This window comes from Genypterus blacodes, unplaced genomic scaffold (genome assembly GCF_046128005.1).
Source record: "Genypterus blacodes isolate CSIRO-AG114 ecotype Tasmania unplaced genomic scaffold, CSIRO-AGI_Gbla_v1 ptg000055l_1, whole genome shotgun sequence".
Classification (NCBI taxonomy): domain Eukaryota; kingdom Metazoa; phylum Chordata; class Actinopteri; order Ophidiiformes; family Ophidiidae; genus Genypterus; species Genypterus blacodes.
Window position 1 is genome coordinate 2,427,014 of NW_027466867.1, and position 24,182 is coordinate 2,451,195.

A 24,182-nucleotide genomic window follows, 5' to 3' on the forward strand; every position below is an offset into this window, starting at 1 on the left:
GAGCTGTAAGCCTCTTCAAGGTGGAATGGCCGCGTTCACTCTGAACTGTCCCCAAAGACGAGAGGGGGCCTCGGCGTGAACGAGGCCCCCCCCCTGCTCCGCCCCCGTGTTGTGCTGCAGCTATCAAGGCTAAATCCGCCCCTGAGTGTTCATAACGACCTGGAAGCTTCTATGCCGCCGCTGGGATTACACGGCTGCAAATGAAGTCATCTCGTTGAGCAGCAGAGCTCAATAATTAAAACGGCTGCGGTTTACCCGGTGCACTGGCGCCCTCTGCTGGTGGGAAAGGGAACCTGCACATAGAGTCAGGGTCAGATTAGATGACTTTCTTCCGTCTTAATACTGGAGCACATTTACACACATTTGGGGCCGTTTGTGGATCAAATCTGACACAGATTCAGTACAAAAATAAAGGAAAATCTTGGGGAATTGACTTGAGGCATCATCAAACTTCTGCAAAACAAAATCGACCTCATAAGAGCGCTGTAAAACCAAAACAGTAAAGACCTTGACCCGCTTGTTTATGACCGACTGGATGAGTCTTTATTGTCTTACACACATCTGAAGGATAATGACATCACCCCTCGCAACATACAACAACACACAAGATCACATTTTGACTGTTATAGCGCCACCGTCAGGTCGATTGATGTGTGTGTACAGTTCTGTGACAATCCACCCAGGATCGTTACATTGAAATGCATACAATTAAAACACACACACACACACACACACACACACACACACACACACACACACACACACACACACACACACAGGCGTCACTATGGGAGACTAAGATTGAAACTAAAAGTATGTGGCTAAAGTGCAACATCCACACGTTTGATCACCTACAGGAGTTATAATTTAAGATAAGAGGAGTGTATTGATCCTAAGGGGTAAAGATCAATCTAGAACAATGCAGTCAAACTGAATTCTTAACTAATTCCCAGCTGAAACATCAGAGTGGTCTCACAGCTCACAGGCTCGGCCCCCAGGTCGTTTCAGTGTAATGACTCGTTTCCTCATCGCTGCCATCAGTCGTGTCCTCACTTCCTGATTGGACTGATTGTCTCCATTGGTTTCCTTGTGATGTCTCCGTAGTGAAACAGGACCCAGCAGGACCCAGCCGGACCCCCGTTCACATCGCCAGGGTCCTGCTGCTGGTGTATTTACTCATCCTCTTGGAGCCTATGCTGGGCTTGGACCCCATGCTGGGGACTTTCCTGCTGTTCATACTCCTCACTGAGCCGCCTTTGAGCTTCACGCTGCAGGGGGCGCTCTCCAACACCGCCTTCCCTGGAGGTTTCGGCTCCCGCTCCGTGTCTTCCTCCAGTATGAGGTTGTTGAGGCGATTGCAGTGGCAGACCCCCTCCTCCTCCTCCTCCTCCTCCTCCTCCTCCGTGGCTTCTCTCCTGGGGCAGAACAACTTCATGGAGCTGTAGCAGAGCTCCAGCGTGCTGGACGTGGCCGACACAACCCCCACTGCAAAGTAGAAGGAGAGGAAGATGGTTTTCTCTGCAGGGCGCGACGTGAAGCAGTCCACCGTGTACGGGCAGGGGAAGCGGCTGCAGGGGAACTGAGCCGCCACCCTGAAGCCGTACAGGCGCCACTGGCCGAACAGGAAGGCCACTTCAGCCAGAATCCTGAAAGCCACGTTCACGATGTAGAGCCTCCTCAGGGTGAGATCCTCCCTGCGGAGCTGGCGGCTCGTCTGGTTGAGCTTGGGGCTGCTGGTCCTCTTGTTGTGGTGGTGCATGGCGTACATGAGGAAGAGGAGGGACGGCGTGGCGATGAGGACGATGTGAAAGACCCAGAAGCGGTACTGGGAGATGGGGAAGGCGGTGTCGTAGCACACCTGCTTGCAGCCCGGCTGCAGGGTGTTACAGGAGAACTCCTCCTGCTCGTCTTCAAACAGGTCGCTGGCCACCGTCCCCAGGATCAGGATCCTGAAGACCAACATGAGTAAGAGCCAGAACCGGCCCAGCATGGGCGAATGGGCCTGCAGGTTGTCGAAGAGCCCCCCGAGGAAGCCCCACTCTCCCATGATGCGTGTGTGACGATAAGGCGTTACAGGCTGCTGTGCAGATCAGGGCGCCAAGTCCAAATGCCTGAAAGCAAGAAGGAGAGATTACTATCAACACAAAGACCCGATGGAAACATGATGACATCATCCTGAGCTGAAAGACAAAATGTCACATCTGCACATGAAGTTCATCTCAAAGGCACGACAAAGCATCAGTGTATGTACACGGTGACAAGCTGCTACATGTGGGCTCAAACTGGCTGGTTGACATTCATGACGACAAAATGAATCTGATCATTCACAGTGAAAGAACCGGTTCTCCTCAGGCTGGGCTCCTACCTCAGCAAACCCCTCTGCCAACAGGAAGAAGCCTCCAAAAGCTCAAGGAGGATTTCAACCAAACACGTCCATTCTGTCCGCTTAGTCGCTCGTAAATGGACCCCCGTGTCTGATGTTTGTTTGGGGGGAAGGTTGTGATTGAGGGGCGGCAACAGAAGGAACTTCCTGTTCCATCCTAATCTGTGGCCATCAAAAGCCCAGCGGACAGAAGTGATGTTTACACGAGAGGGGGCCGACTCTTGATGAGCGCTCCCTCATCGCAGGAAGGAGGCCCGACTCTGAGCTTCCCTCTTTACAGGGGAGGACAGAGAGAGAGCTTAGAACCCAGCAGCTTAGAACCAAGACACGGGGCGGACAACATGGGGAGCAACAGGGCCCAGCGGGCATCGACCCAACGAGGAAGAACAAACTCATACAAACATCAGAACTGATAAGAATTTAAGCTAAAATCTTTTGGCGGTGTGAGGAAAAAAAAAACTTGACTTACCCAGTGACCGTTCCCAGTGTAGATGTGTGTGTGCACGTGTGTGTGTGAGAGAGGTGCTGGGCTGATGCTCCTCCTGTAACGTCTCAAGGGAGGAGCTCAAAGGCCCAAGGTGTGTGTGTGTGTGTGTGTGTGTGTGTGTGTGTGTGTGTGTGTGTGTGTGTGTGTGTGTGTGTGTGTGTGTGTGTGTGTGTGTGTGTGTGTGTGTGTGTGTGTGTGTGTGTGTGTGTGGTGTCATCTTCTCAAATGATTCATCTCAGATAAGTGTCGGATGGAACGGATGGAAAGAGAAAGTAGCAGCAGCAGACTGAACCTTTGTACGCCGTAAAGCAGAGAGAAGAAATCACACACACACACACTCAAGTACACAGAGCCACTTTATTCTTTTTTTTTAACGTATAAAAGACAAAAACACAGAAATATTAACAAGAGGAAACAAACAATAAAACCATCACAGATACTCTTCTTCTTCTTCTTCATCATATAAAGTGAATGTTCTGCTTTCTAATCCAACAGACTGAAGTTCTTCTTAAAAACACCTTGGCTTGTCTCACACACACACACACACACACACACACACACACACACACACACACTAAAACCTCCACAAGTCCTGGAGAACCCGGACTCAAACGCTCAAACTGAGCGTGTGTGTGTGCGAGCGGCTCTGAGCGACACGCTGAGGCCTAAAAGTCATCGTCTGAGCTCATGTTGTAAACCACAGGCTTCCTTGCTCGACCCGCTTTGGCCCGCGGGGCGACCGGCGTGTCGTCGTCCGACGGCTGGACGGTGGTGGGCTCCTCCTCCTTCTCCCTCTCCTCCTGCTGCTGCTTGGGTTTCTGCAGGGAGGGGCGGGAAATGTGCAGAGATTAACGAAGGAGACGATTCAAGCAAAGCTGTTGGAGAGTGTACACACAGAGAGAGAGAGAGAGAGAGCAAGAGAGAGAGCGAGAGAGAGAGCGAAGGACTTGGTGGTCCGATGAAGCGGCTGGGAAAGAGAGTGGAGCTGAAAATGGAGAGTCTGCGGTGAAACCTGACCTTGCTGGCCACCGCCGTGGTCTTGGACTTGATACGGGACATGAGGTCGCCCGAGTCGCTGTCGGAGCTGTCGCTGCTCAGCGCCTGTTTCCGCTTGCCGGCCGACTTGGCCTTCGGCGCCTTCGGCGCCAACGGAGCTTTGGCTTCAACCTCCGAGTCGCTAGAGTTGAATGACGGAACCTTGGCGGCCGCAGGTTTGGGCTTGGACAGGGCGGCCATGATGGACGGCTGCTTGGTGTCCGGAGCAGCTGTGAGGGGGGAGGAACCAGAGCTTTAGAACCCTTATAGCGCCATCATCTAATCGATAGATGGTTGACTTTGTTTCATGAGTAGTGAGTGTGTGTGTCGTGGGGAATACCTGGCGACTTCTTCTTGGACGCAGCCGGTTTCCTGGCGGCTGCGGGTTTCTTGGCCCCCGCCCCGGCTTTGGGTCGAGCCGACGGCTTCGACGCGGCGGCCGGCTCGTCGGACTGAGCTGCAAAGACGAGGCAGATGTTAACTTCCTGTCGGGCCACCTCAGAACCTAAACGCGGCATTCCAGGAGTCGTGTCACAAATACTCACAGCTGGATTTGCTCCCCGCTTTGGTCACCGTTGATTTGCTTTTGGTCACTTTCTTTCTACTCCAGGTAGGAGAAGAAAAAGATGAGGAAGAAGATGAAGACGACAATTTAGACTCCAGCTGTATTGAGTGAGCTCTGTGGCGGGGCGGAGACTTACACAGGTGCTTTACGAGGCGGAGGAGTCGGGGAGGCCGAATCGATGTCATCGCTGTCATCGTGGTTATCGGCGTTGAAGCTCTCGTCGCTGACCAAGGCTCTCCTTTTGTGAGCGGTCGCCTTCCCCCAGTCGGCGAACTCGTCTTCGCTCTCAGACAGGCCGTACTTCACCAGGGCTGACAACACAGGGAGTCGCGTTAGCTTTCTGCTGCTGTGTGCTGCTGTGTGCTTTGGAGTGCGTGTGTGCGTGTGCGTGTGCGTGTGCGTGTGCGTGTGCGTGTGTTGCAGCTCCACCTTTAGTCTTGCGCTCCAGTCCCTCCTTGGGAGCCTCCTCTGCCCCGCTCTCGGAGCTGAACTCGTTGGAGAGCGAGTCCTTCTCGGCGAGCTTCTTCTCGGTGGGTTTAAACTTCAGGGTGGTCTGCTTGCCCGTCTTTGATGCGGCTGCGTGGGACGAGTGTGTGAGTGTGTGAGTGTGGTCAACTACACTTGTTACGGACATTTCATCCCAGCGGTCTGGTGCGCTCTTCCTCACCTTTCTCCTTGGGCGGGGCTTTGGTTTTCTTGGTCAGTCGAGCAGCGAGGCCGACCTCCTCAGGCGGAGCAGAGTTCTCTCCTTCCTCTCCGTCTTCTCCAAACTCCATCTTCACCACCACATCTTCATTCTGACATTGGAGGAACGGCCACGTGTCAAACGCTCGCCTCTTCATACCCATAATGCACCTGGTGGTTGATATGAAATCAGGAGAGGACGTACCTTGACCCTCTTCTTCGTCACCCCGGCTTTCCTGTTGGCGTCGGCCTTCATGGCGCTGGTGATGCGTGGGACGACGCGGCGGCCCTGCGGCGTGGGCATCGTCTCCTGCTTCACCTTCACCGTTTTGCCTCGTCCCGTCTTCCCCTTAGTGACGGGCATGGCGGCGGCGTCCTCCTTTTCCTTCGCCTCGACGCGCTGAGCAGGACGAAGAGGGGGAGAGAGAGAGAGGGGAAACGTTCAGCGCCGGCGGCCTCACATGTGAGCTTAAGGGCAGCGAGCTGACGAGCGGCGACCTGTCTTACCTCCAGTTCTTCAGAGAAATTAACCAGATCTTCCTTCCACAGGTCAGCTGGAGCCTTCATCTTCAGCGTGCTCAGCTCCGTCATCTACAAAACAACCAAGGTGAGGAATAACCAAGGTGGCTCAAACGCATCCCACACCTCTACTGTACAGATGTAACCATGGTTACCGCCGCACCTTGGCATCCCTCTGCTTGCACAGCTCGTCCTTCTTCTCCTTGCTCAGGTACCACATGGGCATGCTCAGCAGATAGTTGTAGTCCGGCCCGCTGGCGTCCTCCTCCTCCTCTTCCTGACCCTCCGCCTCCTCCTCGTTCTGACAGCAGACACACACACACACACACACACACACCACAGGCCGTCAGCTGGGGCGGAGAGAGTGACCGCTCGTCGCTCTCGTCACCGGCCCGTCTCTGGCTCTCCTACCTTCTCTTGCGCCCCCTTCCAGGTCTTGACCGGGTCCGAGTCGTAGCCCATCTCCTGCAGCATGCGGATCAGCTCCTTCTTGGGTTTGTTCTCTGCCGGCACACGGAGCAGAGTCACACTTCTGAACCAAACAAACTGCAGCCTCGCATCAAACACAAATCATTCCCAGAGGTACTGACCGATGACCAGAGTGCCCTGGATCTTCTCCAGGATGAAGCGGGCCTGGTTGGTGAGCTTGGAGCTCTCCGCCCCCAGCATGCCCATCAGCCAGTCCTTCCTCAGCAGGTAGTACTTCATCCTCAGCTCAAAGAAGTCCTTCAGAATGTCCTGCACCGACTCGTACTTCTTCAGGCTGCCCACGTGGTCGAACAGAACCTGTGGAGCAGAGAGGCAGAGGAGGAGTCAGCTGGAGTCGCAGGAGCTCGGCGGGCCCGTGGAGGAGGTGGCGGCGGTTCGTTACCATGGAGTTGCACGTGAGGGGGTTCTGCAGCTTGAAGACTTTGTGCAGCCCGTTGGACTCGGCCTCCCCCAGCTTCTCCTCCGTCATCTTGACCACGAAGCGCACGGTGGTGTCGGTGTGGTACTCCTTGTAGTCGGTGATCAGGGGCGGGACCTTCTCCGTGCCGCCCAGCATGGGCTCCAGCACGTTCTCCTTGTAGGCCTGAGTTGGGATTGAGCCACGGGGTCAAACGGGGGTCAAACTGCCGAGCGCTTCCCTAAGGGACGGGCGGAGGATTTACGCCGACTCACCTGTGTCCAAGTTTTGACGGGCAACTCGGAGATCTCGATGGTGGTGGAGTCGAGGATGGCAATCTCGCCGCTGTTGATGTACTGGTTGGCCATCACGTGTTCAATGGTGCCGCGGAAGCCTTTGTAGCTCGGAAGCTGTGAGAGAGAGCGAGAGCGAGAAAGTTGTAGGTAGGGTCAGAACATGAAGAGGAGAAGATGTTTAAATCAGACAGCAGACCCGTCCTCTCCCCTGTCCCCTCCTCTGTCCTCTCCCTCAGCCCCTCCTCTGTCCTCTCCCTCAGCCCCTCCTCTGTCCTCTCTCCCGTCCCCTCCTCACCATGAGCTGTGGCTCCTCCCCGTTCAGCATGCGGTGGATGTTGCCCACGATCTCCTGCACGTTGTAGTTGGGCAGCTTGCTGGCCCAGCCCGTGCCGATGCCGTCGGTGCCGTTGATCAGCACGGTGGGGATGATGGGGATGTACCACTCGGGCTCCACGCGCTGGTTGTCGTCGTAGATGTACTTGAGCAGGTTGTTGTCCACGGCCGGGAACAGGAGACGGGCCAGCGGGCTGCAAGGGACGGGACGAGGACGATTAGGTCAAGAGACGGACCACAACTCTGACATGTTTCAGCTGTGTGTGTGTGTGCGTGTGCGTGTGCTTGTCTGACCTGAGCATGGTGAAGATGTATCGAGGGCTGGCCGAGTCTTTGCCGCCGTGCAGCCGCGTTCCAAACTGACCCTGAGGCTGCAGGAGGTTCAGGTTGTTGCTCCCCACAAAGTTTTGGGCCAAACCCACGATGGTCATCATGAGAGAGGCCTGAAACAAGACCCAGCTCGGCGGTCGTTCATTTGAAAGCAACAAAGACACAGAGGGGCACAGGGGAAGGTGAAAGGTCAGCTCACCTCTCCATGGTGGTACGCAGACATCTCAGCCACAGAGCCGGCCAGCTGAGCCACCTTCACCTCACGCTTGTCGTTCCTCTTGAAGCAACAGTACAGCACCTTCCTCTGGCCCGGCTTCAGACCTGACACACACACACACACACAGTAAGCTCGGCCTCTCTCTCTCCGCGCCTCACACACACTCAGTCTTCCCCTCACCGTCCACCAGGCAGGGGATGGAGCGCTCGTTGTCAGAGTTGGAGAACTGCACCAGCTCCTTGTTGATAAAGTCGTTGTATGAGAGCGAGGAGGTGTGCTCGCCGTACAGGTAGTCCTGCAAAGACAAGACGGTCAGATCAGAGAAGAACAAACACCCACGGATCAAAGCAGCAGCGGGTGAAAGCGCGGCCGTCTCACCTCGGGCAGGTTGTGCTCCCTGCGCTGCCGTCTGTTGGTCATGAACTGAGTCAGCCACTCCTTACGCTCCTCCACCTTCTTCTTGCTGAAGGCCTGAACACACGAAGAGAAGGACAGGTTAGGACTAAGGTCAGACTTATAGTGGAGGTGGTTGAGTCCAGAGGCCACGTTACCAGGGTGATGGCTTCGTCGTCTTCAGGGCCGCTGTACTTGAAGGGGATGCGGTGCCTGTGCATGTCACAGAAGTACTCCTTGGCTTCCTGAGACGTGCTGGTCCCCAGACCTGGAGGGACACGCGGACAAAGACGACACACACACACACCGTTGAGGGATGGTAAAGCGACAGAGACACGCGGCGGCATGGGTCGGCTGTGGAGACGGACGCTTACTTGTCTGCTGTCACTACCACACAGGGGTCTAAGACAAACCTTTGTAGTATTTGACTTTCCAAGATTTGAAGTTGGACTGCTTCTCCTTCCAGGCGTTAAACTCAGGGATACTGTAGAAAGACATCTGGGTCTTCTTGAGAGAAGCCTGAGGAGAAAGAAGTTCACTTGATGAAGCCCATTGGTTGTGTGTGTGCCAGGGTTTAGCCACTAGATGGCAGCGTTGCTCAAAATTTACACAGACAAAGGTTCACTTCTTCTTCAGAAGCTCAGAGATCAAACTTGTTCACGGGCAAACTTCCTCAACCAGCGAGTGTTGTGAGGTCGTCTCCTGTGGGATCTGCCTGAGAGCACTTTAGCTCGAGCCGGACGGGACTAAGTACCTTGATAATGGGGGTGATGAACTCCTCCAGGAAGTTGTGGCGCAGCAGAGACGGCCAGTTGCAGTGGATGAAATTGATCAGCAGGCCCTTAATGTGGGAGCCGTCTTGATCCTGTTACAGGCAGGAGAAGGCAGTCACAGTTTAGTAAAACCATCAGTAAACTTAACAAGCTCAAAGACCGGAGGAGGGGGATCCTGTGAGAACACACCTGATCGGTCATGATCATGATCTTGCCGTAGCGGAGGCTCTTCAGGGACTCTGGGTCGCTGTAGTTCTTCTTGTACTGCAGGCCGAGGATCTTGATGATGTTGTTGATCTCAACGTTCTCCATAATCTGACGGGAAGGAGGAAGATCAAACACTGAGCCGACGACAGAGCTTTGACTGAACCGTCAGACTAAAGGGGGGGCGTTTCAGGGCCGAACCTGCTTGTGGGAGGCCTCCCGGACGTTGAGCAGTTTACCCCTGAGGGGGAAGACGCCGTAGCGGTCCCTGCCCACCACGCCCAGCCCGGACACGGCCAACGTCTTGGCTGAGTCTCCTTCGGTCAGGATCAGCGTGCAGTCTATGGAGTTCCTCCCGCCTGTCAGAGGACACGTTTATCTCAGCATGTCTGCAGCTCACCCAGGGTACCCAGCATGCATTGCGGTGTATGGTGGGGGTGGGGGTTGTCCCGGTGCGCTTACCTGCGTCGTTGGCATCATCCAGCTTTGGCACCCCTTTGATTTTGGTGTGTTTGACAGCTGAGCACTTCTTGTTGAGTTGCGACTGAGCCTTGAACTTCACCCAGTTCATCACGCTGTCCACGATGCCACAGGAGATGGCCTGAGAAGAAAGGAAAGGTGGACAATGAGGGACTGCCAGCTCGGACCGCCGTTTAGAGGGAAAGGTCTAGCTCGCGCGGTTGATTCCCACCTGCTTGATGAACTTCTCGCCGAGGGTACAGGTGGAGCCAAAGCTCTTCTGCTGCAGCGTCATGTTCTCTTTGGTCTGAGAGTCAAAGGTGGGGTTCTCCACCAGGCAGTTGACAAACAGCCACATGTGGTTCTTCACCTGTGACAAGCGAGGGGATGTTATGGTTAACAGTATTGGAGCGACTATGGAGGAGAGCAGGAACCCAGAGCGGGACAAGTGACCGTACCTGGAACGGCTTCACGATGACGCCGGCCTTGTTCCTCTTCTTCACCACGTCGATGAGCTTGGTCACCACCTGTTCAGCCACATAGTCCACGTGCCTCCCTCCCTGCGGGCCAGAGGACAAATGTTCACAAGGTCAAATCTCTGAAGTCTTAAACCGGAGCGACACAAAGTGGCTGGGAGAGCGGCCAGACAGAGACTTGGTTGCCAAAAGAGAAGAGCCGGCGAGTTCGGTCAATGTTTAAATGCTTTAGAGCTCCAGGATGCAAATTAAAAACCTCCTCCTCAGAAGAAGACTAAATAAATATCAGTGCTCAGTATTCCTACAGGACCATCGGTGGCTGTGATCGATCTGCGCACACACACAGCAGACACACTGACTGATCACCTTGGTGGTGGCGATGCTGTTGACGAAACTGACTTGCTGGAAGCCCTTCTCGCTCATGGTGAGGCAGACCTCCCAGCGTTTGTTGACCACATCGTGCACCACCATCAGGGGCTCGCCCGTCTCGCTGACCTTGTCCTTCAGGAACATGTCCACGTAGCTACGGAAACCTGTAACCTGGAGGGCAAAAGCAGAGGGTCAGTGAACAACACAGCTGCTTCTTCTGAACGCAGCAGCATTCTCTACCAGCATGATGACTTCAAGTCTAAAGTGAATCAGCATGAGTTTATTCACCGGCAGTTTGTTGCCGTTGAAGAACACGCAGATGCCGGCGGTGGCCCCGGCGATGTCATACGCCCGCCTGGTCAGCAGAGCCACCGTGTCTTTGTCCAGGGAGCTCATCTTGAACTTGCTCAGGTCCGGGCAGAAGGTGATGCAGGTGTACTCCTCCCCGTTAAAGGGTTTGATGTTCGTCTCCCCGGCCCGGCCCATGTTGTCGTACCAGGTCTGTAGCAAACACACACACACACACACACACAGACATATGGTGATGTGGTCTGCCATCGCCACTTGGAATGGCCACAACACAAACGTTGTGATTTCTATTTCCTCCCCACCTGCTTGAAAGTCTTCTTGGACTCTTTACAGGAAGTCTCCACCGTGAACTTCTTGCTGAAGATGTTGCAGAGCTTAGCCCCGTATCCGTTACGACCACCTAAAGAAGTGGGGATGTGCGTTACAAACCAGGAAACGGGATAATATTCTGAGATAAACAAATCAAATCCTATCATCAAAACCTTACCGGTGACTTTCTTCTCATCGTCGTCATAGTTACTGGAGGTGAGGAGCTGTCCGAAGATGAGAGCGGGCACGTAGACCTTCTCCACCTTGTGCTCCACCACAGGAATACCTTTGCCATTGTTCCACACACTGATTCTGTTGTTCTCACTGAAAGGAAACACACGCACACACACACTGCTGTTCAGCAAGACCCGAGTTGGGATCATTGGATGAGATTGGATGAATCAGTGCAGCTTTACACTCACACATCAACGGTGACCTTGATGCAGGACATTTCCTTGTCCCTCTGCTTGTTGTCGGCTGCATTTACTGTGAGGAGAAGAGAAGAAGAAACGCGTCGATTCAGTACAGAAGACCCGTCGCCTTTTCACATTAGAGAAACTAATCAATAAAAGCCAACGTTTACCCACCCAGGATCTCGTCAAAGATTTTGTACAGCCCCGGCACAAACGTCACATCTCTGCAGTTCAGCCCTGCATCGGCATCGAACACCCACATTTGCTAAAGATAGAAATTCAGCAGAGTAAATGAAAATGTCACCTGTTTTGTACTGTGTCAACAAAGGTATTATTCATTACAACTTCTTACTTGGGTGACCGGCTCCACAGATCCGATGTACGAGTCGGGTCGGAGCAGGATGTGCTCCAGCTGCGTCTTCTTCTGGTAGATCCTCTCCACAGACAGACGCTTGGGATCCTTCTTGGTCTTCTCAAGCGGGTTGTTGACGAACAAACCCTGTCACACATGAAGACATCGGTGCATTTAGGGGAAATCTAGCGCACTTAAAAAAGGTAATAGTTCCAGCAGAGTTTACAAAAGTGAGTCAGAAAATAAGTCAACATGAGAGAAAACGCTGTGAAGTAATGAACATGACGATTGCTAAACTAACTGGATACATTTAAATAGTTCAACAACCGCAGTTAAAACCCAAAGAACACAGTCGATCACCAGTGTTTCATCTTGAACAGAACTTACATCAAACATGTCTCAATCAAAAGTGTACAGCCAGAGGTGCAGAAGCGTAGGTTTAACTGTTTAATAAAAACAATATGACCAAGACAAACCTGTGTAAAAATATCTGATTACAATATTTTATATATATTGATTTTAATATTTTAAATAAATATGTGTTTAAATTACTGTTACTATTAATATAAATATGTCATAATAAACCAACTCATCTAAAAAAACACATTTCAAATCATGTTCATTGTTGGGAGGGCCGGTCAATTAATGTAATGTCATTGCGAAATCTACGTGATGACATGACAGTTTTACATCATTACACGTTTACGTCATTTAGCAACGTTTAGCAACAAAAAGAACTGCCTGTAGCAACTTCCCCTGAAAGTTAGGTGGCAACACTGAGTTCCACTTTTACTGCAAGTGAAGTAGCACAATGTACACACAAGCTACATGCAAAAACCTACTGGTCGCTTTACTGAAGAAAAAAGCACGCTGAAAGTCTGTTGGTGCGATCTAGATTTGGTGCCCTGCCAAAGGGAACTTCGGCAGAGGAGATGCTTCATGGTGAAAGAGCTCACAAGTTCACAGCGCGTGAATTGTTTGCATCCATCGTACATTTCTACAGTCAACACGGTCTAGTGTTACATCTGCATTTGAAGGCGAAATATCCGATTAGTTGCTAGAATAAAGCCGTTAAGCGGTTTTCGGTTCATAATCGTCTGAATGAAATCAAAGGTTAGCGGTTAGCAAACAAACGGCAGACTGAGGTCGATAGCAAAGCAGTAAGCGGTGTCGCTCAATGATGACGGTACCTTCAGTGGTTCAGCCATCCTTCTTCTTTTTACCGACACGAGTTTATAACGCTTATTTGTTGTTTTATCACGTTTTCCGTCGAGCTACACGAACCCTACAAGTGGCCGCGGCGTCCTGTCCTTCACGAACAAACTGTCCGTACTGGCGCTATAAGAGTTCGAAAGCAGAGAGGATCCTCGCGCCAAATAGCGGGCACCAATCAGCGGCACGCTCTCTGGGGTTTCATCCAATAGGAAACGTCCGTTCTGCTTCTTCAAGCCGGTGACCAGTGCGCGGCGTTGAAGCGACGGAAAGCCCGCCCACTTCATGCCCGACGTCCAATCAGGTTCCCCGGATAGAAAAGGAAGTAGAAAAAGAAAATGTGACGAAACTGAGTTTATAATTTTTCTGCATTTCCGAATTTAGTTATGCACACAATATCAATTAGTTTAAACTATAAAGCGTTACTCTAAGCAATTTTATTAAGGCATCCAAGATATATATATACGTTCAAATCGTTACCCCAAGATTACAGAAAAATGATCACCTTATCTGGAGAAAACGAACGCCTGTTCAAAGACATTATATATATATTTTGTTAAATTCTCCTAAATGTGACCAAATCTAAAAAACACAACATTGAAATCTTTGTTTGATATAGATTTGGCAATGATTTGTGCATGCACCAATGTAAAAAAAAACCAGGAAAAAGGTGAGTGAAATGTGTTCCATTTTCCTATTTAAACTACCGAGTTTAAGCATTTCATCACATCTCTGATCAATCCCATACAGCCACACAGGCCCATTGTACGTGACTGCAGCTGCCTGGAGGCTATTCAGTGGTAAATGGGTTTCTCTCTATGTAAGCGTGTGCTTGTAGTATCACAAGAGTCCTCAGATGGAGTGATTTTGCAGCAGAGCTTCGCCTCCTGTCTAACAGCTGTGTTTAACCAATTTAAAGAGAGTCCAATGTGCACCATTCAATAAAGCTCCATGAAAGGGAGAAAGAAAAAGGATTCTTTCTCTCCATGAAAGAGAGAAAGAAAAGGATTCTTCCATTCTTATCCGCTTTTGTTTCTGCCACCATGCCCACTCATCTGACCTTGACGAGGTAATAACAGGGCTGAGGAGCTCGAGCTGTACCAGTCCAGCAGATGTAGTGTAGAGTGTATAAACATGCACAATAATACACCCACATCTATTCACACACATGCACAGCACAGCGCATGATGTACTCTGTATCCTTAGCTGGAAAGAATGATCCGTCCTCATTAAGAGAAATAGCTGAATGTGTCTACCGCCTCCATCTTCTTTGCGTACATACAGAATCTAACTTGCATTTCGAAACTGTGTGTATGCCATCACATCATTGGCAACCAGAAACCTAAAGAATTACCAAAAACTATCCACACACTCTTTTATGTTACATCTTCCACTGCAGCCTTCACGTCGTCATCGTACCCAGAAGCGTCATTTTTCCATGCTTCTCTCATCAGAATACATAATCTGAAGGGGAGTACAGTTACGCTTTTGGAATACATAATGTGTCCGTAAGTATTCGCTTACTCTGCCAACCCTGTAACACACACACACACTCACTCACACACACGCTGCTCCTCTCATCTAGTACTTGTGTCCAGTTTGAACATGAATACCGAGTGCTTAGTATCCAAAAATAGTCTCCCATCTGAAGTTGTTCAGAGACGTTAGAGTAGATGGACCCTCGCAGGCTCCGTACCACCTGCTTCCCCCCCTTTATTTATTGATGGCCCTGTTTTCCTGATGCCAGATGCGATGTGACTGTTGAGAAACTGGGAGAGGGCACGGTGACGTTGATAGCTGTCTTAAAGGGGCTGTTTGGATGCATCTTGATGTCTCCCGTCAGAACCAGCATAGCGGTGTTTTAAAGAAGAGATGGGGCTGACAGGCAAACGGAGGCTTCTCCCATCTTAATGCTGGAGGAAGAGGTGAACTGTGAGGTAGAGGTAGAGAACACAACAATGTGTATTTTCCTCCATCTATACGTATTCCACCATCAATATAAAGATACTACTATAGATTAGTGTTTGGATGGACAAGAACCGTCTACCCTCTCTCTTTGACTTTCTATACATAAAGCAGTGACACAATAGAGAACACGTTTGTTTCATTACATGAGTATGAAGTTTAGCTGCCGAAATAATAAAATGTGTGTGAAATGAATAGATTTTCAAGCCTTTTGCTTAACAAATATCTAGATTAATTAGAGTTTCGCATGATAATCTCCTGAAAGAATGATGTCATTAAGTCTATTCCTTTACATTGCACAGAATGATGGAATTCCTTCAACATTTCTCAAATCTAAACATGCTTAAAGCTTGAAATGACACGTTGCCAAGAAGAAGAAAACAGAGGATATTGATATTCTAAAGGGAAAAATATGTTTGAGTGATTTCCATTAGTTCTGGTTGGTGTCGGGGAGGATTGACGAGAGGCAGAACAAAAGGCGACGTGCCTGCTTGAATGAAAACACTGAGCTACTGTGAAACAATGACAGAAAACATGAAACTCTGAGAATGAATCCAAAGCTTTGTGTTAACCCTGACGAGGCATTAAGCTCAGACAGCTCTGCAGATCTGTTTGCTCTTAAACTGGGATGTTTTCCGCCAGCAGTGTCCCCGGAGGTCGATAACATGACCTTTAAGGTACAACACCCCTCCCCGGTTCATTGTGAACAGGCCTGACAGACACAATGAAGGTGTAAGAATTATTAATTACTCTAAAGGGCAGTAGGAAACAGCTCCAGCCACCTCTATCCCGTGCATTCAGGCAACTGGAGGCCACCATAACATATTAACATTTGCGCTAACTCCTCCTGCGATCATTGACTCACTTTCTCAGTAAGTTACAGCGCCAAAGAAGGAGGAGAACACGGGGGTTTCTGCAAGGACAAAGGCCGGTCCCAAGCCACGCAGATTTAAGAGCTCACACAGCACATGTAATGTACAATGGGCTGAAAAATCAATACATTACTCTCCTTCAATCAGTTTCTGGCCATATTTCATTCAAACAGGCATTGACTCAGCTCCTCACATCACATCTGCCTAAAACGCTCTCCCGGCTCGTGTTCTAATACAGCAAACAAGTGTTAAACGCTCCACAACACACAACATTAATCTCTGGGAGCACTGAAGCGGCGTATACAACATTCCATTATGTTACCGCTGAAGATTCAAGGCTCACAGGCTTGTAGCTGGAGCACTTGACAGGACTCAGCCTGGCCATGGCTCCGTCAGCAAGGGGAATTCAACAAGGATCATTGAATAACTGCAACACTTTCACGCTGTTGGTCCATTGTTTCTTTCAAGGCGATGATAAAAACTTCAAAGGCTACATTCTGCACGGGGATGAATGTATGAGAGATGAGGTTAGGCGACCTCTCTCTTGCCTCTTTATGCACCTTTCTCACACTTTGATGAAACGGTTCAATACAGGCGAGGGAGTGAGAAAATGAAGCGGGTTAATGTTGCTTTCAGAGAAGATACAAAGACGTGGCAAGATGAAAGAGAGACAGAGAGAGAGAGAGACAGAGACAGAGACAGAGACAGAGACAGAGAGGTTCTGCTTGTTGTTTTGTTCCAAGGCTCCACATCAGGACTGTGTGGATGATTGTTAATGTGTGCTGGCATGTAGAAGCCACCGCCAAGACGCCTGGCAAAGAGGAAAGAAAGAGGAAATGGGGGGGGAAAGCCCTCTGATCCAAGTCTGGTCGGCTATAGGACCTGGTGATAAAAGCGTGCAGCATCCATCTCGCTGCCAAATGCAGCCGAGCATCTGACGTAATCTGATAAAGCTTGGAAAGACTGACTGCCAGTGCACTCTCCTCCTCTGACAGTAATCCCATTTTCTGCTGCTTCACTCTTATGTTCCCTATCTCATCTCCTCTTGACTTACATGGGTGAAGTGCAGGGGACAATGAGAGCCAATGACAGGGGCCGTCTGAGTTTCCATGCGGGGTTAAAGACACGGACGTGAATCACGGTCGTTTCCACGGATTGATCGATGTATTGACAAACGGACCGACCAATCCAATCAACCCAGATGACAGTTAGATGGTAGAAGACTTTGTTTCCCCAGCTGTTTGAATCAGCCATGGCTCTCACTCCTCCATCTTTGGCCCCTGAACGTCTAAACAGTGGAGAAGGAAAACACCACAGCTTTATTTAACAGAGACAATCATGTGGCCCGGCCTGAAATGTGAACATGAAAGGTTAGAACCCTGATATAATGAAGGCTGGGAAGATGTGAAGACACAGCAGACCCCCACTGTGTGTGACAGTTGAGACAGTGTGAGGCTCACACACTGGACTCCACTGAACAGCAGCTGCCTGCAGACTGAGAACATTTATATGACATGGGGGGACATGAAGAACAGCAGCAGAGAACAATAACTATATACTTGAGAGAGAAAAGGATTACACACACACACACACACACACGGACACACACCCATTAGGATCGATTTAATGATTCCCCAGCAGCAGGGAGGGAGTCAGGGTGGAGTAGCTTTCTCTATTGATTTCAGATCCATTAATGCAGCGCCACAGCTCCCGCTCGTCCTGTTTTCGCAGCGGGATGTGATCGGGCTTCCTTATCGGCAGGGAGCAGGCAGGAAAAGAGCCAAAGATCCACAGCAATGTAGCCTGTAATGCCTGGAACAGAAGATCAAACACGATTAGTGGAGCATTCCCAACCCAAGACTCCCCCACCCCCACCCCCCTTCTCTCTCTTACACACACACACACACACACACACACAGGGAGCGAGAGAGAGAGGCAGAGAGAGAGAGGGAGGGAGGGAGGGAGGGAGGGAGGGAGAGGGAGAGGGAGAGGGAGAGAGTCCTTGATTCACTTCATTGCACCTCAGAGCAACAGGTGCACATGATCCGTCACCTCGCTGCACATTTGCATTCATGCATTTCCTAAACTGGAATCTCTCCAGGATCCATCTTCATGTCTCCACTGGTTACCGGCTCCTGTGCGTAAAAGCGTTGCGCGCCGTCGCCGCTTTAACCGGCGCGTCGAGTCCCGTCCTGCCCGTCAGCAGCGCGGCCTGTCCCGCTGTCCTCACCGCTCATTACGCGCGGAGCTCCGGCGTCGTTGCCTCGGTCGTTGTTCCGGGTTGTGGAGCTTCTGACCTGAACTGGGGACCAGAGGAGGAGGGGGAGGAAAAGGAGGCTTCTCCAGTTTGAGTTCACCAGAAGGGATCCGAAGGTGGGGGAGACCTGATGGAAACGAACCAAGACACACCGCGCTCCTGTCGAGTCTGTCCATTTTGACGAGGACACTTGGTGGAGACGCGCACCATGAGAAGAAGAGGGAAAGCGGCAGTTAGGTGAGTGTGTGTGTGTGAGTGTGTGTGAGCGTCCATGCGGGCAGATACATATTTCTGGATAATTGGTGCGTAAATGTGACGCGCTGGATGATCTGCAACGACTGAAGCCGGATGAAAGGGAAACCTAAGAAGGCTTCAGCTGCTGGGTTTGTTTATTCTACGCCAGTTCAAAACATGTTGATACAGAAACTGAAGTTTTGGTTGAAGATACTCACACTGAAGACCGGATCAGTTCATCATCGCTAGTCTCCTCTTCCTCCAAAAGGTGTGTGTGTGTGTGTGTGTGTGTGTGTGTGTGTGTGTGTTAGCTATAAGAACATGTTTCCCTCTGTCATCCAAATCCTGGAGTCTCATTCTGTCAGAAGAATTGTGTACCAATGTTTATATCTCTGGTCTGACTGTCTTCCCCCTGGTATCTGTGGCGCTGGAGACCGTTCCAGTTCCAGCACAGCAGGGGATTTCTGAAGTGAGGAGCTGTGACCTTTGGCTCGGTATTTATGGTGTAAATTAAAAGCAGGAGAGCGATGACTTCATGAATGTTGACGGAGGCCGACAGATTTACGGCATGCAAATTGAACCGGGGAGGGATTTGGATCAATCAGAGGAGAGAGAGAGAGAGGGAGGGAGAGAGAGAGAGAGAGAGAGAGATCGCTGCTAATTGTGTCTGTGGAATTATTATTATATTATAATTATTATTCCAGAAAAGACAGTTTGAACCAGCGTGGCTCCCACCCTGCCAAGCTCTCCTCACCTCTCCTCAGCACCCACAGGCAACACCTCCTTCCCTCCTCTCTGTTTTTTTATAATTTCATTTCCTAGCCGATCCATGTGACTTTCCAGCGTCTTCACCCTGCACGGCGCCTGAGCTGTCACCCGGCCTCGCCACATCATTCTTTCTCTGCCCGTGTGTCCAATCTCCCTCAGAGTCCTCCCACCCTTCCTCCCTCCCTCTTCCTCCTCTCTGTCACCAACCTTCTCCTCCTCTAGCGGGGCGCTGGGGCAAATAGCAGCCTGGCAGTGCTGTGTGATGAGATAAGTGCAGCCTTCACAGGGGCCTAACGTTACCCCTGCTTCTTTATTTCCCCGGGTGTAATGCTGCGTCTGTCAGGCCGCATTGCTTTCTCTCCTACATCCGGACGATTAGAAGCACAGACGGGGAGAATTCACAAGTTGTTTTGTCTTATCTTGATGAATGAAGACGCGTAGATGAAGCCTCATGTCTGATGGAGGTAAACACAGCAGTGAGGGTCCGTGGCTTCATCCCAGACCTCCTTCTCCCCACAAACGCCTCATTATGGGGGCGGTTTGGCACGGATCTCTTCAACCAGAGTGACACAATGGGTGTTATTAGCTGTGTCCCCTCACACACACACACACACACACCCGGTTGCCACTCCACTGTGTCCTCTACCCCCCAAACGTCATGCGATACTGAGAGGTACTTAGAGATCGATTTCATTTTTTTAATCTTGGTAAGTGGATCTTGCCCAGTCTGCAGGCATTTTTACAGAATTTAAGAAGTCAGGTCGGGACTCGGAGGTTCAGGCCATCCTGCTGTCGACCGCGTTTAGCCTCGCCGCCGTTTGCAGCATTAGCCTTTACTCCGATTGGGCGCTGCTACACTGACTTAAGGAGTTTTTCCTTAAGAGGATTAGTAACAGGATAGGAGGGAGCCCTGATCAGCTATTAATGAAGTGTGTTAGGCTGCAGGGCCATTTTCAAAGGCTTACACACAAAATATAAAGTGTAATTTACACAACACGCAAACAAGCGTACACCCATGCCTCAGTGTTACTTGCACTTCCTGCCCCAGTCTCCCCTCGGTCAGCGGTGACGCGCCGACAGCAGCACAGAGGTCAAAACATTCAAATGGCTGCCGTCTTCAGCTCTGTGTTGATAGAAGTAACACTACTGCTTTGTTTGAAAGATTGATCTCTTTTGTTGGAAAAATGTTGTTCCTCTTGGTGTCACATCACTATGTTAATGTCAGTGTGTGTGTGGACTGAAATAGCCAAGATGCACCGCAGGGATGTCAATTATAAAAGAAGCAGAGTGAGAGCGAGCGGTGTTCTGAGCATTCCTCTGCTTCTTTATTGCACGGGGATGAAGGGACTGTTTCATACCTAAACTTTGCTGAAAATACAACTGAAATATATAAATAATAACTACCAGAACTATTTGACAACACAAACTGCACCTGCACCTCTCCATATCAACACAAGCCTTAAGCTGACATTTGTTGTTGTTTTCTTTCTGTCCCAGGCTCAACAGCTCCTGGGGCGGTTGATGAGGACTGAACCCTGTTTGCCCCGGTGTTCCTCCCTAGGAGCATGCTCACACCCCACAATGCCCCTCCTGGCAGGCTGGCTGCTGCGCCACTCGGTGGTCATGTGTTTGCTGCTGCACAGCCTGGTGCTGATGACCTTCTGCTTCCATCACGCCGCCACCAGTTGCTCCAAAAGCTGCTACTGCTCTGAGAGCGACATCGGAGGCAAAACCATGCGCTGCAGCAACCTTCAGCTCACAGAGATCCCCCAGGACATCCCCAACGACACGCGCCGCGTCTACCTGGACTTTAACCTCTTCACAACAGTCCCGACTAATGCCTTTGCTGGTTTGCCTCACCTGATGGAACTGGATCTATCCCACAATGAACTAAGCCAAGTGGAAGCAGGAGCATTTAGAGGCCTGGGCTCACTACAGTTCCTGGACCTTTCCTCCAACAAGCTAGTAAACTTTAACCCCGAATCCTTTGAGGGCCTGCGTGCTCGCGCCAACCTGACCAGCAACCCCTGGCACTGCGACTGCAACTTGCAGATGGCGTTGCCACGTGTGGACTTGGAGCCTGCGTCTCTGACAGGCATCGTGTGCCAGACTTCAGATCCAGCAGACATAGGTGTGGAGGGGCTGGCCTTCTTGTTGGCCCCAGACATCGACCTGTGCATGGTGACGAAGAAGACTACAGACGTGGCCATGCTGGTTGTTATGTTTGGCTGGTTCACCATGGTCATCTCCTACTTGGTGTACTACGTTAGAGCCAATCAGGAGGACGCACGCAGACACCTGGAGTATCTCAAGTCCCTGCCCAGCAGACAGGGCAAGTCAGAGGAGTCCTCCACCATCAGCACCGTGGTATAGGGCTGAGACTCGCAGGCCGAGCAACACATTTGCCTACTCAGTCAACGTCAGTGTCGGTCAGCTGTGCGTAGCTGCTGTGATGGAGCCAAGGTGGGCAGCAGAACGTGTGCCTGCACAGGAAAACCAGGCCAACGCAACCTGGCCCAGATGAATAATTCATCCCTCCGTGGCCCATTAGGAGTTTGTGTTGGCTGTGTTGATGTTCTAGTCTGCACACACACACACACAGAGGGAGTAAAAGCACCGGCGCCTCTCTGGTTAACTCCAAATATGGGATTTAAATGGGATTTATCCAGTGGTGCATGCACCTTGACACACACACACACACACACACACACACACACACACACACACACACACACACACACACACACACACACACACACACACACAATCTATTCAGGAAGCTGCAGCAACATAAACAGCGGGAAAAGGCAAGGATAGTATTAGAAACTCTGTAACTTCATATACAACTGCAATACAGCTCCATATAAAGCATACTTGAGGTATTTAACAGTATATTAACAGTAAAATGTTTTGCATTGAACTTGTGTGTGTGTGTGTGTGTTTCTCTGCTGTAGGTGAGATGCAATACAACAATCTCACCAAACACGTATGTGGTGTGGTGTGTGTGTGTGTATGATTGGATTGACCGCAGCTCTACTAGATTTCCATAGCGATGAGGACCGGAGGCCTTGAAACCGCGTCTGTACGTCTGACAGGAAACTCCTCCTATAGCTTTCCTGAAACCGCCACAGGATATAACTTCAATGATCGCTAAGCAACAGAGCTCAGTGCCTCACACACACACACACACACACACACACACACACACACACCGAGCACAAATCTCCTCCATGCTTGTTTCATTTCAATCAATCAGGGAGCTTTGTAGCGTCTGTGGTTGTAGGTTGATACACTGGCAGCGAGTCAACCCGGGGGCCCGACACCAACGTGACCCAGCTCTGTTTGTCCACCTGATAGCGCTAAACTTCTCGTGACATTTACTCTCTACCCGACACCGGTAATCCCGTATGTGGCATCGCTGGAGTTTATCCGTTAAAGCACAGACAATTAGCCTGAAGCTTAAAGTCACGCAACACACACAAGACAACAACGTCCCCCCCCTCGTAAGACAGTTTGATAAGTGGAGGGTGAGGTGGATCAGCTCGCTCTCAGTGTGATCAGAGGCTATTAAAGCAAAAGGGAGAGAGACTTATTATCCACATGAGGGCATTTCTCCAGCCAAACACTCGTTACTCTCACTTCTTCATCTGGAGTAATTAAGAAGCGGAATCCTCCATTATCGTGCCTAGTAATTTAGCATCTGCCTCTGTGGTGTGTGTGAGTGTGTAAGTGTGTGTGTGTGTGTGTGTGTCTTCCTTCCTTTTTTAAGTGCTCCAAAAAGCCACAGCGTTGTTGTCAGATGAAGTCACGGGTCATGAGGTTTATGACTAACATCTCCCGGCCCCACTGACCTGCTGATCCACTTAAAGGGAAGGCGTGGATCTCCTAATGCACCAGAGGCTGATGGGAGTCGGCGGGGAAGAGGCAGGAGTGTTGATTAAATGGGAACCAGACCTTCAGATGTGAGACAAACGATTCTCATAATGCTGGAAAAATGTCGCCTTTCTTTCTGACGTTTCCTGCAACACACACACAGAAAGAAAGAGAGAGGGGAGAGAGATAAAACACAAAGCAGTAACGGACGTGTGTATTTCTTTCAGCCCATCTATGCGAGTGTGTGTGTGTGTGTGTGTGTGTGTGCGTGGCCTTTTGTTCCCCCGTATGTACGACAGGTGTGTGTGCATGCTGGGAGTGAGGGTACCGGTAATGTAACACCTCTGTTCCCCGGCACATAACTGTCGCTGAGGTTAATTTAAATTTCAGGCAGGCTCAGTTTGCCCCCGCCTGCTGCCGTGGACACGTTACACTGGTGTGAGCATTACAACTACTGGGTAATGGGACACAAAGTGGGGGATAGGGTGACGGATCCAATCCCGCAGAGCGCAGGCCCGTTCGGCGTTGGGTTGCAGGTGAAAATGTTTCCAGGCACCGTGTGGGCACCTGTAGATTTCCTCCTCCGGCCCAAAGGTAAGAGACACTCATGACCCCGTTTGCGAGGGCCAAGACGAAGGACATCCCCTGGGTGAGTGACGGCCGACCTCAGATCGTCGGTGGGGGGGGGGGGGAATGCAAGACTTTGATGACAAAAGTCTGAGTCTGATGCATAACGTGTAGCACAGCGCCCCCTGGATCCACACAGAGGGAACTGTACACAAACCAATTCATATTCATATTAACTTCAAATTCCTATTATTAATATTCTATGTGATTGTAGCTATTAGATGTGTTTACAATCATTACACTATGCCTACGGACATGTATGTGAGTGTTAAAGGGTTAGTGAACGTAACAATAAGTAATGTTCACTGTTGTCTTCAACTGTGAACTAAAGCGCCAACATCATGACCTTTATCTGCACGTGCATTTGAAGGTCAAGGTGCTGGGTTCCAATCCCACGCTGGCCCTGTGTGCGTTTCCTCCAGGCGATCCCATCAACACATGGGTGTAAACTAAAGAAGTATTGATATGATTCAACACAGAATGAATTGAATGATGAAGATACTGCAGGGAGTTTTCTACAGAGTAATGGTTTCTGTGGTGAAATCTTTTTTTATTCTTTTACAAATCTTTTCCAGTCTGCAC

At 50.5% G+C, this 24,182-nt stretch overlaps 3 protein-coding genes across 4 annotated transcripts; 1 reads left to right on the top strand and 2 right to left on the bottom strand.

Annotated features, from left to right (window-relative positions):
* Positions 1–536: 536 nt before the first annotated feature.
* LOC143001731 (gap junction delta-3 protein-like) lies at positions 537–2,962 on the bottom strand. 2 transcript variants are annotated; one of them, XM_076151481.1, is made up of 2 exons: positions 2,853–2,962; positions 537–2,111 (listed from the first exon to the last, which is right to left on the bottom strand). In XM_076151481.1, exon 2 carries the CDS (start codon positions 2,045–2,047, stop codon positions 1,142–1,144), a length of 906 nt encoding a protein of 301 aa, XP_076007596.1. In that variant the 5' UTR covers positions 2,048–2,111; positions 2,853–2,962; the 3' UTR covers positions 537–1,141. The 2 variants fall into 2 exon arrangements, with proteins under 2 accessions (XP_076007596.1, XP_076007597.1); XM_076151482.1 differs by lacking the exon at positions 2,853–2,962 and adding an exon at positions 2,366–2,801.
* Positions 2,963–3,208: 246 nt separating this feature from the next.
* top2a (DNA topoisomerase II alpha) lies at positions 3,209–13,148 on the bottom strand. Its single transcript, XM_076152290.1, has 36 exons — positions 12,983–13,148; positions 11,793–11,939; positions 11,615–11,705; positions 11,450–11,513; positions 11,206–11,351; positions 11,021–11,118; positions 10,698–10,910; positions 10,407–10,580; positions 10,023–10,124; positions 9,797–9,934; positions 9,568–9,706; positions 9,307–9,464; positions 9,091–9,216; positions 8,883–8,993; positions 8,542–8,647; positions 8,287–8,396; positions 8,114–8,206; positions 7,916–8,030; positions 7,718–7,839; positions 7,483–7,631; positions 7,151–7,382; positions 6,835–6,969; positions 6,545–6,745; positions 6,264–6,459; positions 6,085–6,176; positions 5,837–5,974; positions 5,662–5,745; positions 5,360–5,554; positions 5,138–5,267; positions 4,900–5,046; positions 4,607–4,781; positions 4,451–4,506; positions 4,246–4,362; positions 3,888–4,135; positions 3,428–3,688; positions 3,209–3,393 (listed from the first exon to the last, which is right to left on the bottom strand). The coding sequence occupies exons 1-35, from the start codon at positions 12,998–13,000 to the stop codon at positions 3,536–3,538; spliced, it is 4,719 nt and encodes a 1,572-aa protein (XP_076008405.1). The 5' UTR covers positions 13,001–13,148; the 3' UTR covers positions 3,209–3,393; positions 3,428–3,535.
* Positions 13,149–18,095: 4,947 nt separating this feature from the next.
* On the top strand, positions 18,096–21,907 carry lrrc3ca (leucine rich repeat containing 3Ca). The gene is made up of 2 exons (XM_076152080.1): positions 18,096–18,335; positions 20,598–21,907. The coding sequence occupies exon 2, from the start codon at positions 20,622–20,624 to the stop codon at positions 21,471–21,473; it is 852 nt and encodes a 283-aa protein (XP_076008195.1). The 5' UTR covers positions 18,096–18,335; positions 20,598–20,621; the 3' UTR covers positions 21,474–21,907.
* The last annotated feature ends 2,275 nt before the right edge of the window (positions 21,908–24,182 follow it).